Source organism: Salvia splendens, chromosome 7 (genome assembly GCF_004379255.2).
Source record: "Salvia splendens isolate huo1 chromosome 7, SspV2, whole genome shotgun sequence".
Lineage (NCBI taxonomy): Eukaryota > Viridiplantae > Streptophyta > Magnoliopsida > Lamiales > Lamiaceae > Salvia > Salvia splendens.
In genome coordinates, this window is record NC_056038.1 from 33933853 (window position 1) to 33950550 (window position 16698).

At 39.7% G+C, this 16698-nt stretch overlaps 2 protein-coding genes and 1 pseudogene across 2 annotated transcripts; 2 read left to right on the forward strand and 1 right to left on the reverse strand.

The window, feature by feature from the left end:
- Window positions 1–46: 46 nt before the first annotated feature.
- Window positions 47–6577, forward strand: LOC121741357 (annotated as a pseudogene).
- Window positions 6578–7044: 467 nt separating this feature from the next.
- On the reverse strand, window positions 7045–8023 carry LOC121742218 (chlorophyll a-b binding protein of LHCII type 1-like). Its single transcript, XM_042135299.1, has one exon. The coding sequence runs from the start codon at window positions 7949–7951 to the stop codon at window positions 7154–7156; it is 798 nt and encodes a 265-aa protein (XP_041991233.1). The 5' UTR covers window positions 7952–8023; the 3' UTR covers window positions 7045–7153.
- Window positions 8024–15197: 7174 nt separating this feature from the next.
- On the forward strand, window positions 15198–16134 carry LOC121811695 (chlorophyll a-b binding protein of LHCII type 1-like). The gene has a single exon (XM_042212601.1). The coding sequence runs from the start codon at window positions 15256–15258 to the stop codon at window positions 16051–16053; it is 798 nt and encodes a 265-aa protein (XP_042068535.1). The 5' UTR covers window positions 15198–15255; the 3' UTR covers window positions 16054–16134.
- Window positions 16135–16698: the final 564 nt, after the last annotated feature.

The following is a 16698-nucleotide window of genomic DNA, read 5'->3' on the forward strand; positions in this document are numbered from 1 at the left end:
ACTAAAATAGAAATTTTGAACAGATAATATAATTTTCGATAAATATATGATGAATAAAATAAGTATCGCCGCATTTGTACTTAAAAAGTGCGAGATGAGGAAGAAGACAAAAGCGAAGCTCCAAATTAAAGCTAAGCAGTCGTTGGTTCTAAACAACCGTTTATTTTCTCTTACATACACACAAAGTGATGATCGCCTGATGGAGTCGGCGCCGTCGACGTGCTTTCTCCGTCGCGGATTGGTTGGCGCCGGACTCAAGTCTCCTCGAGTCAGACTCTTTTCTTCCTCTTGGCAGCGTTGGTACCCAACGTCTTGTAAAATAAGCCAGCGTCACTTCAGGTTTCCCTTTTTTTGTTTTTTAATACTATCCGATTTCGTTGCTTTTTCTTGCTGGTTTTACCTCTTGGATTCGTCCAAGTGTTAGATGCCTTTGAAATTGTTGATTCATTCCTTGCTTATTAGCCATTTTTAATGGTGGGAAATTGATTTGTTTGTCAATCAGTGATGCTGACGTAAATATAGCTCGATTTGTAATTTGTGCTTCATTACCAATGACACTGTTTTTACATGATTACTCTTTATCTGGCAAGAGTTTTTTTTTAAAGGTGGCCACAAGTAAATATTTTCAAATTATGATAAACGGAGTTATAGTTACAACTGCAATCGAGAAACTTGCCAGTTCACTTTGTTTGTTGTTTGCATACTCTAGCTATCATGATGCCATTGAAAAGATCTACTTCGGGTGCTAATTATTTTCCCCCTACCTTTGCAACATGATGTATATTGGATGCCTCTTCTGCAGTTTGCAAAATAAGAGACAGCAAGCAAAGAAAATTAATCTCCCAACAAATACAAGTTTTAAGCCTATTGATGATAGCAAAATTGATACAAGCCACACGCGCAAAGGCGACGCTTTACCAATAAATACAAGTTTTGAGACAAATATTGGTAGCAGCTTGCCCAAAGGTAGCAATTCAGGTTCAGATCAAGAAACAGATTCCAACAATAATGTTCCTGTAATAGAATATGAATACTTGGAAGGAGGGGGTTACATCAGTTCTTCTCAACCACATGAAGTTAGGTCTTTGCACATTGACACTATTGGCTATTCAGAGGGATCAGTGCACTTAAACGGTGAAAACACGAGCAGTTCTTTTCTGTCAAATGACATTCCAGTATGTACCCCCTGGTTCATTCTTCATTTGGCCTTTTTTTTTATGATTTCAGCTTCGTACACATATTTATGGGAGAGCAAAAAAGTTTCTAATGACATAGCTAAACACAATATATTTTCAAATGTTACTTTTGAAACATGAGATGTGCTTTCATATATGTTGCTGTTTATGTAGTATCACAGGGTTCATGCCTACAATTTATCACTGAAAAGAACTCAGGTGCACGTCAATTGCATGATTTTGTATATCTTATCAATTTCCAACGTATTAGGACATTCATAGGTAACTCTTGCCAATCATATCGGTTTTGATAATTGTTAAGGGGTTTGAAATCTACAGTTTCTTTTCTCTAGGTTGTTCTGTTGATAGAGTAAGCATTTGATAATCATATCTTTGAAAACAGTCCACTGGAAATGGAGGACGGCAACGCTCAAGCATTCATCTTCAAGATTTAATTAGAATGATACGAAGTGCTGAAATGAGTAAGTCATGACTCAACTTGATCCATTTATATTAGTGTGGTCTCTTACTTGCACTATCTTTGATCAGTAGAATCGCAGGAATTGTTATGCGCAGAATGTGGATGTGATTTATGAGAGCTCAACATTTTTTCTAGCTGAAAATCTAAAAATGTAGTCTTGCTTTTCTGCTAGCTGAACTTTTTGTATCTGCTGCTTATTGCATTACAGATATAAATCTTCTTAATGAGGCTCGTATACGTGCTCTTGAGGATCTTGAAAAATTTCTCAGCGAAAAAAAGTCATTGCAGGGAGAAATTAACAATTTGGAGATGAAACTGGCTGAAACTGTTGCACGTCTGAAAGTGGCTACAGAAGAGAAGATACACGTGGAACTCCTTGAAGAGAACTTGAACTGGACTTGAATAATGTTGTTTCTTCTTCGCAATTTGACATTATCAATTCTTTTAGCCAGGAATTAGATTCATTAAGGTCAGAGAATATGGCCTTGCATGATGAGCTACAGGCTCTTAAGGCAGAGCTTAGTCATATTACAGGAACTGAGCAGCGTGTTCAAACATTGGAGGATGAACGGTCATTGTTGCAGTCCTCTTTCACAGAGTTGGAGTGTAAACTTGCAGCTTCTCATGAAGATGTTTCAAAAATCTCTAGCTTGAAATCTGAACGCAAGAGTTTATATGAGAAAGTAGAGGATATACAGACACTCTTAGATAAGGCAACAGAGCAGGCAGAACAAGTGATTGAAGCTCTGAAGCTAAACCAAGAACTCCTTAAGAAGGTTGATTATCTTGAAGAATCTATCAGTAAGACCAGCGACTATAAACTGTCATCAGAGAAAATGCAGCAACATACTGAACTAATGCAGCAAAATATAGAACTATTGGATAACCGCCTACAAAATTCTGATGAAGCGACACATTACTATATTAAATTGTGTCAAGATTCTATGAAGGCGTTCCAGGACACACTTAATGCATTGAAAGAAGAAAGCAAGAAAAGGCAAGAATATGGAGCTGTGCATGACAGGCCTTCTGAGTTTTGGTCCATTTTATTGCTTTTGGTGGATGGATGGTTTCTTGAAAAGAAGATTTCAGTGGATCAAGTGAAGTGGTTAAGAGAAATGATATGGAAGAGGGAGAGGAGCATATCTGATTCTTATGTGTCAATGCAAGGAAAGAGTGAGAGGGAAATTATTTCGACATTTCTCGGATTAACGTCACCAACGACAGGGTAAGCATAAAAGGCAATGATTCAAAATGTTTTTTCATACATGATCTGACATATATTGACTCAAATTTGTTGTCATTGTATAGTGAAAGGTTACATATCATACATATTGCGGCAGAGATGGCACCTGTGGCTAAGGTGTGCTTGATATAAACTTCTGGAGGGTACTGCTTTTGTGTTGCAAATGTCTATATGAACATCTATGGTTGTCTGTTCTGAGTATAAACTCATAGAATGTAAGTTGCATATATATTGATGAATATAATGTAAGGAAGTTTGAGTGTATGGGGAAAGTTTGTCTTAGTATTCATCTAGGTCTTGCATGAAAGTAAGCAATTCTATTTTCTTAATCTCCATAAGTATTTTGCACATCGTGTAAACTGTTGGCGTGTTTAAGTACCATTTGTTCTTGTTTTATGTTTGCTTTGTATGCACATTTTGTTTCTTTCTTATCTGCTAAAATGTATGTAAGGTGGGTGGATTGGGAGATGTAGTGACTGGTTTTAGTAAAGCGCTTCAGAGGAAGGGGCACCTTGTGGAAATTGTTCTACCAAAATATGATTGCATGCAGTATGAGACCATACAGGATTTAAAGGTAAATGGCGTTTGATGGAGGTGCTCTTTTATTTTAATAATACTCTCTAACCTGGATCTTCTTTTGTTGATGCAGGTTCTGGATATGCCTGTGGAGTCATATTTTGATCGTCAACTGTTCAAAAACAAAATCTGGGTTGGCACTGTTGAAGGTCTAGAATTATTTCAGTTCCAAAGTGAAAATATTTTTGCTTCTTTGTTGTGTCCTAATACTTTAGTTGGCTGTAATTTTGACCATATCTAGGGATTCCTGTTTATTTCATCGAACCTCTTCATCCAAGTAAATTCTTCTGGAGGAATCAATTTTATGGAGAGAGTGATGATTTTAGGAGGTTTTCATACTTTAGCAGGGCAGCACTTGAGTTAATTCTTCAAGCTGGGAAGAAACCGGACATAATCCATAGTCATGATTGGCAAACAGCTTTCGTTGTATGAATACTAAATTTTAACCTTTCTTCTGTGCCTCCCTGGCATTCTTTTTTACATTTTCCTTCTTGTTAAATGTGGCAGGCACCCCTTTATTGGGATCTATACGTACCAAAAGGATTGGATTCAGCCAGAATATGTTTTACATGTCACAATTTTGAGTATCAAGGATCAGCTCCAGCTTCTGAGCTAGCATCTTGTGGTCTTGATGTTCGCCAACTCAACAGACCTGATAGGATGCAAGATCACTCAGCAAATGACATGGTCAACCCCGTTAAGGTAACAAGATCTCCCCTGTGTACCATGATTACCACCCAAGAGTAAAAAGCTTTTAGGTCTGCACTGTAAAGAGAGACATCATTCTGTGGCAGAGAACCTCTTTATCTACTTATAGTAATTGGTTTGTAGTAGGTTAGTGCTTAAACGTTGACTCTTCATTTTCATCATGACATATTTGGACCAGTTTCAACTTCACGGTTTCTATTGTTCTTTCATTTGGCATGTCCTTGTCGCTTATCAGGGTGCTGTGGTGTTCTCTAATATTGTGACAACAGTTTCACCAACCTATGCCCAAGAGGTGCGAGGTTCAGAGGTATGAATAAATATGCTTTCGCACCAGCTGTACTTGTATTCCCAATCTCTTTCTTTTGTATTCTGCAGCTCATTTCTTACGTATCATTGTCTAAGCAACCATGGAGCCATTAATCAAAAGCATTCACATGATTGGTTGAGTTATCAGATTTTTTTATCCTATCTTCTTCTCATGATGTTCAGGGTGGGCGAGGCCTGCAGGACACGATTAATACGTATTCAAAGAAGTTTGTCGGAATTTTAAATGGAATTGATACTGATGCATGGAATCCAGCAACTGACCCCTTTTTGAAGGTTCAGTACCATTCCAATGACATTGATGGCAAAGCAGAAAACAAAGAAGCTTTAAGGAGATATCTAAAATTGTCATCAACCAACAGCAGACAGCCATTGGTAAGTATAGTTTGAAATTGATGACAATTTGTTCTGAGCCTTTGCCAGCCCGATAACTGCTCAAAACTCACAATTTTGCCACTCATACCATTAATTACCACGGGAACTGTTCTGGAGCTTCTTCTTGTTTAAATTTCATTACTAGTGCTAATGTAATCATAATGTTGTTTATTTATTGGCCTGATTAGATTTTTGGTTGATCCTACCGATTGCTTTAAAGGGAGATAGATACACACTACATCTATAAAATATGAGAGAATTCCTTTCTGTTCATGCTAATGTCTTGCTCACCTGCTGGGATACTGCTTTCTTGTGATACAAAACGTCATGTGCAGATTGCTTGCATAACTAGATTGGTACCTCAAAAGGGTGTACATCTTATAAAGCATGCAATATACCGGACATTGGAGTTAGGTGGTCAGTTCGTTCTTCTTGGTTCAAGTCCCGTCCCTGAGATTCAGGTAAGTTCGGGTTTCTCAATTTCAAATGTTATTTTGAGAAGTTGGTGTTTCTTATTACATTGAGATATTTAAAGTTTTCCCATTTACAGTACTTAATATTATTACTGTATATATGTGCTTATATTGTATTCATTGTGTTTATTGGAGGCAAAAATTACCCCCCCGCCCCCCACAGTCGATTATGATGTTAGCTGTGTGGCTTCAGAAGTGGAATGTTCTTTATTAACCCATACTGATAATGGGCGTTCCCATTTTCCAGAGGGAGTTTAAAGAAATCTGTGATCATTTTAAGACTCATGAACATGCTCGATTGATACTGAAATATGACGAGGCTCTTTCACACTTGGTCTATGCTGCCTCAGACATGTTGATCATCCCATCCATCTTCGAGCCTTGTGGCCTTACTCAGGTATCCTGTACACACGGCATCATAAGCTTCAGGCATTCGCATGATTGAATCTTATTCAAAATCACACATGTGCAGATGATTGCTATGAGATACGGGTCAGTTCCCATCGTAAGGAAGACTGGAGGACTAAATGACAGGTTAAAATCATATGCATATGACTTTTTGAATCACAGTGGCACTGCATATTTGTTTGTTTTGCACTTACCTACATACTCGGTTCATACAGTCACGGTTGTAAATAACATTGCAGTGTTTTTTATTTTGACGACGATACCATACCTGCACATCACAGAAATGGATATACATTCTTGAACGCTAACGAGAAGGTAACTCAGAATTGTAAATGAGATGAATTATGAATAGTATATATTTCTCTAAAGAGTGCATTTTCATAACCAACATTTGTTTTTTTTTTGTTTGAATGTATACAGGGTTTCAACAATGTATTGAAACGGGCATTTAACCATTATATGAACGATGCTGATAGTTGGAAACAGCTTGTACAAAAGGTGATGAACTTGGATTTCAGTTGGGACTCTTCAGCACCATTGTATGAAGAACATTATCACACGTCTATCGCCAGAGCGAGGAGCAGAGACTGATGCAAGGCGACCATTGAGGTCGTCTACATTTGTATATTGGTAGAGTTAAGCCACGGATGTTGACGTTCGTGTTACTTGTGTGCTTGTGGAGCTGATCCAGAGGGCAGCGTTTGTGCTCGGCTCCAATTCTTTCATTTATACTCTTAATTAACACCATTATATTTTTACTTGTAAATATATGCACTTAATATTAAGGCTATTTTATAATTAGTTCGGATTACTTGTTAGTATTTCATTTTATGTGTTCTACTATTATATCATTCCTTTGATTAAATGCATCCAAATAAATATTAATAATACTGATTAAAAAATGAAACTTTAAAAAAAAAACACCCCTAAATAACTTAACTAATAGTTACTCATTAATATTGGAAAATGCTGTTATTTCCGATCAAAGTAGTTTCACGAGTAAAAACATAGGAATGTTGCAATAAAAAAGGAATAAGAAATTATGTTACAATTGCAAACGTTTACAGATCAAAGTAGTCTTAATCAACGTTGTGATGTTTAACTTACAGATAAATTCCTTGTGCCATTTTCTGTCACAAAATATGTTTGATGAATTAAACAAGAATATTTAATCTAGTAACAATACGGCAATACCCAATAAATCTGAACATTCTTTCTCATGTAACAAAATAAATTAGGAGGAATTCAATTTCAAGAATTTCAATTGAGAAAAACACATTGAACCTCAAGATATGGCATTTATATTCCAACAATCCACATGAAACTTTACAAGTGACCAAACTAAAGCAACAATCTCAATCTCAATCTCAAACTCTCATTCTTCTCCTCACTTTCCGGGAACAAAGTTGGTGGCAAAGGCCCAGGCATTGTTGTTAACCGGGTCAGCAAGGTGGTCAGCAAGGTTCTCCAAGGGGCCCTTTCCGGTGACGATCGCCTGAACAAAGAATCCGAACATGGAAAACATGGCGAGCCTCCCGTTCTTGAGCTCCTTCACCTTAAGCTCGGCGAAGGCCTCAGGGTCATCAGCCAAGCCCAAGGGGTCAAAGCTCCCACCAGGGTAGATGGGGTCAGTGACCTCACCGAGGGGCCCACCGGCAATGCGGTAGCCCTCAACGGCTCCCATGAGGACCACTTGGGAAGCCCAGATGGCCAAGATGCTCTGAGCATGGACCAAGCTGGGGTTTCCCAAGTAGTCCAGGCCGCCCTCGCTGAAGATCTGAGCGCCGGCCTTGAACCACACGGCTTCCCCGAACTTGACGCCGTTGCGGGAGAGGAGCTCGGGGAAGACGCAGCCGAGGGCGCCGAGCATGGCCCACCTCGAGTGGATCACCTCCAGCTCTCTGTTCTTGGCGAAGGTCTCTGGGTCGGCGGAGAGCCCTGCGGTGTCCCAGCCGTAGTCGCCGGGGAACTCGCCGGTGAGGTAGCTGGGGGCCTCGCCGGAGAAGGGGCCCAGGTACTTGACGCGGTCGGGGCCGTACCAGGGGCTGCCGGAGGAGACGGACTTGGAGGTGGCTTTGCGCATGGAGACGCGGCCGCCGTTGCTGGCGGAGAGCTGGGGGGTGGTGGTCTTGACCGCCTGACCGGCGAAGGATGGGGAGGAGAGAGCCATTGTGGAGGCGGCCATTGGAGAGTGGAGATGTGGTGGCGGTTGTTTGATGTTATTAAGGGTGATTGTTTGAGGATGAGAAATGGAGGTGGCGGTTGGGATTAACTTATAGGTGGGAAGTGGTTGGAGTTCTTATCTTGTTCATATCTCTATCTGTGTTCTCATTGGGTTTCAAGATTCTGTTGGTTTTGGACCATCAGTTTTTGTGAGGGAATTTAGATTTTTTGTTTTAGTGGGCATAGATGAGAGATGGATATTTATGACTCACCAAAATATGAAATATAGGCGTTGATTGGTTGAGATTTCAAAAGATAGAGCTTTCAGATATAGTTTTGGTTAAGGTTGGGTTGGTCCATCAGTTTTTGTGAGGGAATTTACATTTTATTGTTAATTTGCATGAGTGGTAATAATCTAAGTGTAAAAAAATGAAATTATCAATGAGATAATCTCATTGTACTAACAAATACTACTAGACTATATATGTAGGGAAATTAATAAATTAAAAATAGTATAGGAGTTTATATTTTCATTCTTCCGTTAATAGTCAAGTAACTAGTATTATATTTTCACTGTTTCGTAGACATCTACAATTTTCACAACACAACAATGGCCGACGTCCTCTTCACTGTCAAAGATGCCAATCGAAACTGCATACTCCCACAATGAAACACGAGCTCCTTTTTCGCAAAATATGCTCACTAATACGAATATGTTTTTTTAGTGTGTGTTCACTTATAGATTCTACGTTTTTTTTATTATCAATTGCTTGTCTATGCTAAACGCTTGAAACATTTGTGGATGATCGAAAGAAATTCAACAAGGATATATATATATATATATATATATATATATATATATATATATATATGTGATCTCTATATATATTGTACACATGAAACATGCAATGAATATGAATACTTGACGGGATTTGCACGACTGAAATTGAATTAGTGCTCAATTATGCTCGACCAAAATATGTTTGAGGATTATATTTAATTAATTAAGTGGAACTAATGCTGGAATGCTCGATACTCGATGCTCAGCTCAAGTATTATATTTAAAAATTAAAATAACAAATTTTCTGGCCCGAACCTGCTAGGGCTTGTATCAATCCAGCCAAGCCCGGCCCGAATGCTAATAAGGCCCAGCATGCTAAGTCAAGGAAAACTTGTTTAGCGAGCTGTGATGGTAACCATTAAAATAGTTGATATTATATTTTTATCTTTTCGGAATATTTTATTTTCTAACCTCACACGTATTTAAATTAAAGTAATATTTTTGTTTTTCTATTTATACTAATTTTTACTAAGAATATGTTTATTTTCTACTTTCATACCATATCATTTTTGTGAGAGTATCGATGGATCAGCTGCATAAATGAATGAAAGGAATATCGAGGGATCATTTCATATGATGAGCTTTATGGACCGTCGGATCAATCTCTGATCCAGAGATGTTTTCATCTCAGTCGTTGATTGCTTATGACCGTTGGGATTGAAATTGTATAAATAGTTTGTTGAAGTTTAGTTAGTACAGTTAGATAGATTGTTGTAGCTCGTTTCTCTCAATTTGATTGAATAAGATTTCCTTTCAATTCTCAATCGCCTCTCCTCCGATACACACACAAACACACACTCGATCCCCTCATACTCTAACAATTGGCGCCGACCGATGGGAAAATCAATTTGGGGATAAATCTTTTCTGGAGGAGACGGATCTGCGACAGCGATGGCATCAAGATTTGAAGCGGAGATATTTACAGGCAAAAACGATTTCGCACTTTGGAAGATGAAGAAGCGTGCGATGCTTACTCAACAAGGTCTAGCTACTGCTTTGTCGATTAAGGGGAAGGAAACTGAATCTGTGGATCTTGGTGAGAAGAGTGCTCAACAACGTGCAGATATTGAGGCGAAGGCTTTTAGCACGATCATTCTCTGCCTTGGTGATAAAGTTCTGCGGGAAGTAGCGAGAGAAACGACCGTTGCAGGTATAATGGTTACTGGAAGATTTGTACCTTACTAAATCACTTGCAAATAGGTTGATTATGAAACAACGACTGTATTCCTATAAGTTTTTGGAAGGAAATGGGGTATTAGAACAGTTGGAGGATTTTAATAAAACCGTCGATGATCTAGAGAATATTGATGTGTCGATTGGTGATGAGGACAAGGCAATTCTGTTATGAATGCCCTCCCATCAAATTATGATCAGCTTGGTGATGCGATCTTGTATGGCCAAGAGAAGACCGTGACATTCCTTGAGGTGCAGTTTGCCTTGAGATCAAAGGAGCTGCAGAATATGGAGGTGAAGTCAGGTAGCTCAATGTCTGAGAGCTTGAATGTGAAGAAGTCCAAGGGGAAGAAGTTGTACAAGAAGTTCAATGAGCCCTCCAAGAATACCTCCAATGATCAAAAGGAGACTCGTTCTTGCCATTGGTGCAAGAAGCCAGGCCATTTAAAAAATGATTGTTATGCCTGGAAGAGGAAACAACAAGAAAGTGGTGGTAAGGTGGTGAATTCAACCGAGGAGGTTGAAGAGGATGAGGTTCCAGTAGCCTTGAATGTAATGGATAGGAAGGAGAATGGGTCGTGGATTATGGACTCTGGCTGCAGTTTACATATGAGTCACAATCTATCTTAGTTTGAAGACATAAAAGAAATATTTGGATCTGTTATTCTAGGGAACAATCAGATATGTTCAATAAAAGGTGTTAGCACTATCAGGCTAAGAGTTGAGAATGGATGTAGTATTATGCTCAATTCAGTCAGATACATCCCAGAAGTTAAAAGAAATTTGATCTCATTGGGCTCACTTGAGAGAAATGGGTGTAAGTTTGTATCTGAAGCTGGGGTGATTACTGTCAGCAAATCAGGGAGAATATTGATGAAAGCAGAAAGAAAAGGTAGTTTGTACTACATGATAGCCACTGTGTTAAAATCAGATTCAGAAGTGGCTTGTGCTCTTGTCGCAGAAAGTTTGAAAGTGTGGCATTCTAGGCTTGGTCATCCAGCCATTGGAACTGTGAAGGAGCTGATTAAAAGAGGCTTGTGCACTGTGATGATGTTGATAGTGATTCAGTGAAGGGGTGTGTATTGGGCAAGGCAAAGAAGCTGAGTTACCCGAAGGCCATACACACATCAACAAAGCCACTTGACTATGCACATAGTGACTTATGGGGATCTGCTCAGGTGAAGTGCATTGGAGGTGGAAGATATTACATGAGCATCGTTCATGATTTCTCCAGGAAAATATGGATTTACATACTTAAGGAGAAGTCAGAGGCTTTCATGAAGTTCAAGGAATGATGCATTGAGATGGAGGTAGAAAAATGCACAAGTCTGGGATGCTTGAGAACAGACAATGGTTTGGAGTATTTGTCCAGAGAATTTGATGAGTTTTGCAAGTCTAGAGGCATCAAGAGACATAGAACAATTCCCATGAATCCACAACAAAATGGTACGGCAGAGAGGGCAAACCGTACCACCTTGGAAAGAACCAGGTGTATGCTGCTGGCAGCTGGTTTGGAGAAGAGGTTCTAGGCAGAAGCAGTATCTACTGCTGTGAAATTGATGAACAAATGCCCCGCACCTAGTTTGAATGGGGATATACCAGACAATAAGTGGTTTGGTAGGAACAACAACTATGAGAATTTGAGAACTTTTGGCTGCAAAGCTTTTGCACACATCAAACAAGGGAAACTGGAAGCAAGAGCTATTAAATGCAGCATGATAGGGTATCATCCAGGAGTAAACGGCTACAGGCTTTGGTGCATCGAGTCTGGGAATGGAAAGGTTATCATCAGTAGAGATGTCATTTTCTGGAAGCAGGAGCTGCCTTTCAAAAAGAAGGCAGCTGCAGAAGCTAATAAGGAAACTGAGAATATGAACATTTCTGAGATTGAGGTGGAGCATGAAGATGTTGGGGTTTGTATATTAAAAAATGCTTCGAGCGTACATGCCTTTGTACAGTCAGCTCATGCATGTATACAAGAAACGCCACATCCACTTGTTTACCTAATTATGAGAATAAATAATATAATATAATGGTTTATTATTGAAATATAATAAACAAGTCTAAGGCTTCTTACTAAGAAGGTTAAAGTATGAGAATACGATGACTTTTATGTGTTCACCATTAGGGGACTTGACCAGATCTAGTAAGAAGAAAAATGAGTTCCCAACCTAGATAGGCCTTGGCTACCTATTGGTATGGTTGCGGTGTTTGTGATAATTCTATCTTGCCTAAGAAGAGATTAGTAACACCGGTGTGGTAAAGCATTGAAAGGATCTAATACGAAATGTATTATTTATTGTCATCTACTGAAAGAATATATATTTTAGAAAGTTTAGTATTTTCTAGTCTATGTTATTAATATCAATATTGTTTATTCAGTCATACGCCACTTTGACTTATCAATTTGGGAGAGTGTGTACGTAACTCAAACATGATATCTTGGGTGGTAGTAATTGAATAACATGAAGGTATTTGAATATTATTTCATGGAATTCGCGTGCCCAGTGAGGTATGTGTTTATTTGATGTGTTAATCTATAGATCTAGTTTATTTGCATGAAATTGGAATCGAATGCATAATCACCTAAATAGATCCGTAATGACCTGTTTGTTTTCCGTGTCTTCCGCTGCGATAGTTCCAGCAGAAGAGACTCAGCAGAATCAAGAATCTAAGGTCTCTGATGTCCCACAGTCACCACATCAGCCACAACAACCAAGCCCATCAGCTCAAAACAGCTGGAAATTAGCCAAGGACAGAGCTAGAAGAAACACGACTTCTTCTAGATATTCTGATGCTTGGTTCTTGTTCTTCTGCCTGATGGTAGCAGAGGAGGTTGAATACTCAGAGCCTAGCAACTATGAGGAAGCAGTTCAGAGCAAAGATTGGGAAAAATGGATGCAGGCTATGATAGATGAAATTGACTCACTATTGAAAAATGGTACATGGGTGCTGGTGGAGAAGCCAAATATAAGAAGGATAGTGAGTTGTAAATGGATCTTTAAGAAAAAGATAGAAACTGCTGATGGAGATAAGGTCAGATACAAAGCCAGAATAGTGGCTAGAGGTTTCACACAAGAGAATGAGATTGACTATGATGAAGTATTTTCCCCTGTGGTGAAACATACTTCAATAAGAATTCTGTTGGCAATAGTGGCAAGAAAGGATTGGGAACTTGAGCAGTTAGATGTCAAGACTGCTTTTCTGCATGGTGATCTGAAAGAAACCATTTATATGGCCCAGCCAAAGGGTTTTGTGAAGCCTGGGAATGAAGGCAATGTTTGTTTGTTGAAGCAAAGCATCTATGGTTTAAAGCAAGCTAGCCGTCAGTGGCACATGAAATTTAATACTCATATGATCAAAAGTGGATTCCTGAGGTCTTCTTATGATGAATGTGTTTACATAAAGAGTGTAGGTGGAGTTGTTGTAGCTTATCTACTTCTATATGTAGATGATATGCTATTAGCAGGGGCTGATTTGGAGGAAATTCAGAAAGTGAAAGGAGACCTTAGAGCTGCTTTTGAGATGAAAGATCTGGGGCCAGCTAGAAGAATTCTTGGCATGTCTATAATAAGAAAGAGAGGGAAGAGGAAGATATGGCTGACACAAGCTGATTATGTAGCAAGATTGCTCAAGAAGTTCAAGATGGAAAATGTGAAAGAGGTTTCTGTTCCTATGGGCCAACATTACAAGTTAACTGCAGATCAAAAGCCAAATAATGAAGTTGAGGAAAGAGAAAAGCAGAACATACCATATACAAATATTATTGGTAGCCTAATGTATGCTATGATTAGTACACGACCTGATATCAATAACTAGCAGGTATATGACTAGTTATGGAAATGAACATTGATCTGCATTAAAGTGGCTTGTGAGGTATATGCGGGGAGCCACAAATGTTGGTATTCTGTTTGATGGAAATAGTGAACATGAGGGTGATGCACTGAAGGGATGGAGTGATTCTGACTTTGCTGGGAACCTAGATACCAGAAGGTCACAATCAGGCTACTTATTCACACTCTATGGTTCAGTGATAAGTTGGAAGAGTAGTCTTCAAGGAGTAGTTGCTTTATCTACTACTGAGGCTGAGTTCATGTCACTAACATCAGCAGTAAAGGAGAGTTCTTGGCTCAAGGGGATATTGAAGGACTTCGGGGTAATTCAAGATTCTGTGAGCATTGGCTGCGACAATAATAGTGCATTGTGTCTGGCTAAGCACCAAGTATACCATGAGCGAACTAAGCATATTGATGTGCGCTTACACTTCATTAAGGAAAAAAATAGAAGAAGGTGAGATAAAAGTCTTCAGAGTTGATACTGCTGAGAATCCGGCAGACATGCTAACAAAGCCTATACCAAAGGCAAAACTTGAGTTGTGCATGAGTTTGGTGAAACTTCATAGAGATGAGTTGGTTGGCAGCTGAACCATCAAGGTGGAGTTTGTGAGAGTATTGATGGATTAGCTGCATAAATGAATGAAAGGAATATCGAGGGATCATTTCATATGATGAGCTTCAGGGACCGTTGGATCAATCTCTGATCCAGAGATGTTTTAATCTCAACCGTTGATTGCTTATGATCGTTGGGATTGAAATTGTATAAATAGTTTGTTGAAGTTTAGTTAGTACAGTTAGATAGATTGTTGTAGTTCGTTTCTCTCAATTTAATTGAATAAGATTTTCTTTCAATTCTCAATCCCCTCTCCTCCAATACACACACAAACACACACTCGATCCCCTCGTACTCTTAACAATTTTTGTTGTCATGGTCTATTTTTGATGAATCAATATATAACAATAGCAATAGTTCCCCTCTCTTATTGCAAAATTCAACTACTCCACTTACGTAGATTTACTAGTTAATTACAAGATCATTATATTTGTTTAATTAGACTACTTGATGCGAATAAGAAGAGCTATATGCTTTCAAGTCATATTTTGTCCAATGCTTCATGCATGAAGTTGCTCCTATGGCCTATAGTTGTTGATTGATATGGCTAATAAATCAAGTTTGTTGTACTGCAATATCCATCCGCACACTTGGCAACACCTTATAGGCTCAAAACCTAAGCAATATCACACCATTGCACGAGAGTTGAGACACTTCCATCCTCATATCTACCAAATATCAATACATAAAATTAATGCTATTATCTACCCTTAAATATCACCAACCAATAAGAACACATAAAATGATACTCAAAGATAAGGACCCCCCAACTCCAAATACCTTATAAAAACACACACATTTCCCCCTTCCACTTCATCACTCACCACCTCTTCAAGTTAAAAAAAACACACACAGTCACAGCAATGGCCGCCTCCACAATGGCTCTCTCCTCCCCATCCTTCGCCGGTCAGGCGGTCAAGACCACCACCCCCCAGCTCTCCGCCAGCAACGGCGGCCGCGTCTCCATGCGCAAAGCCACCTCCAAGTCCGTCTCCTCCGGCAGCCCCTGGTACGGCCCCGACCGCGTCAAGTACCTGGGCCCCTTCTCCGGCGAGGCCCCCAGCTACCTCACCGGCGAGTTCCCCAGCGACTACGGCTGGGACACCGCAGGGCTCTCCGCCGACCCAGAGACCTTCGCCAAGAACAGAGAGCTGGAGGTGATCCACTCGAGGTGGGCCATGCTCGGCGCCCTCGGCTGCGTCTTCCCCGAGCTCCTCTCCCGCAACGGCGTCAAGTTCGGGGAAGCCGTGTGGTTCAAGGCCGGCGCTCAGATCTTCAGCGAGGGCGGCCTGGACTACTTGGGAAACCCCAGCTTGGTCCATGCTCAGAGCATCTTGGCCATCTGGGCTTCCCAAGTGGTCCTCATGGGAGCCGTTGAGGGCTACCGCATTGCCGGTGGGCCCCTCGGTGAGGTCACTGACCCCATCTACCCTGGTGGGAGCTTTGACCCCTTGGGCTTGGCTGATGACCCTGAGGCCTTCGCCGAGCTTAAGGTGAAGGAGCTCAAGAACGGGAGGCTCGCCATGTTTTCCATGTTCGGATTCTTTGTTCAGGCGATCGTCACCGGAAAGGGCCCCTTGGAGAACCTTGCTGACCACCTTGCTGACCCGGTTAACAACAATGCCTGGGCCTTTGCCACCAACTTTGTTCCCGGAAAGTGAGGAGAAGAATATTAGTGATGAGTTTATGATGTAAATGTGTTGGGCTGATTAATTAATGAACATTTCATGTGTTTGTGTGAATTGTGATGTGTGTTGATTTTGACAATGGAGTTTGGTTTTGAAGAATGATCTGGATTATATGGGAAATACATGAGACGAAGTAATGATAATTATTAGATAGAGCAAATTGAAAGAAATTGTGAAAACTTTTAAAATCGGTATAATTGCAAGTGGAAAATTAAATCTTTTAATTAAAAATTAAAATTAGAATGAATGCATAAACTTTTTTACTACAACACCAATAGTTTGGGGTTTAAGGGTGGGATTTGAGCTAGTTATTTCTAATTTAGAAAATGTTTTATTTTTAATGGAATAATTTAAAAATGAAAATGTTTTATTTTTAATATGATAGAGATAATATATTATTAGATAAGCAAATTTGTTGAATTGTTTTGAACAAGCACAGTATGATGGCTAAGCTAGCTAACACAGTTCTGGCAAGCACAATGGCAGACGGTCATTATTCATCAGTGCAATTTTTACATTCATTTTCATTGGTCAGATACTTCAGAGTAGAGAGAGAGAGAGTTGGGAATGGAGAGAGTGGCATCCATGGCGAAGGCAGCCGTGCATAAAGCCAGATTG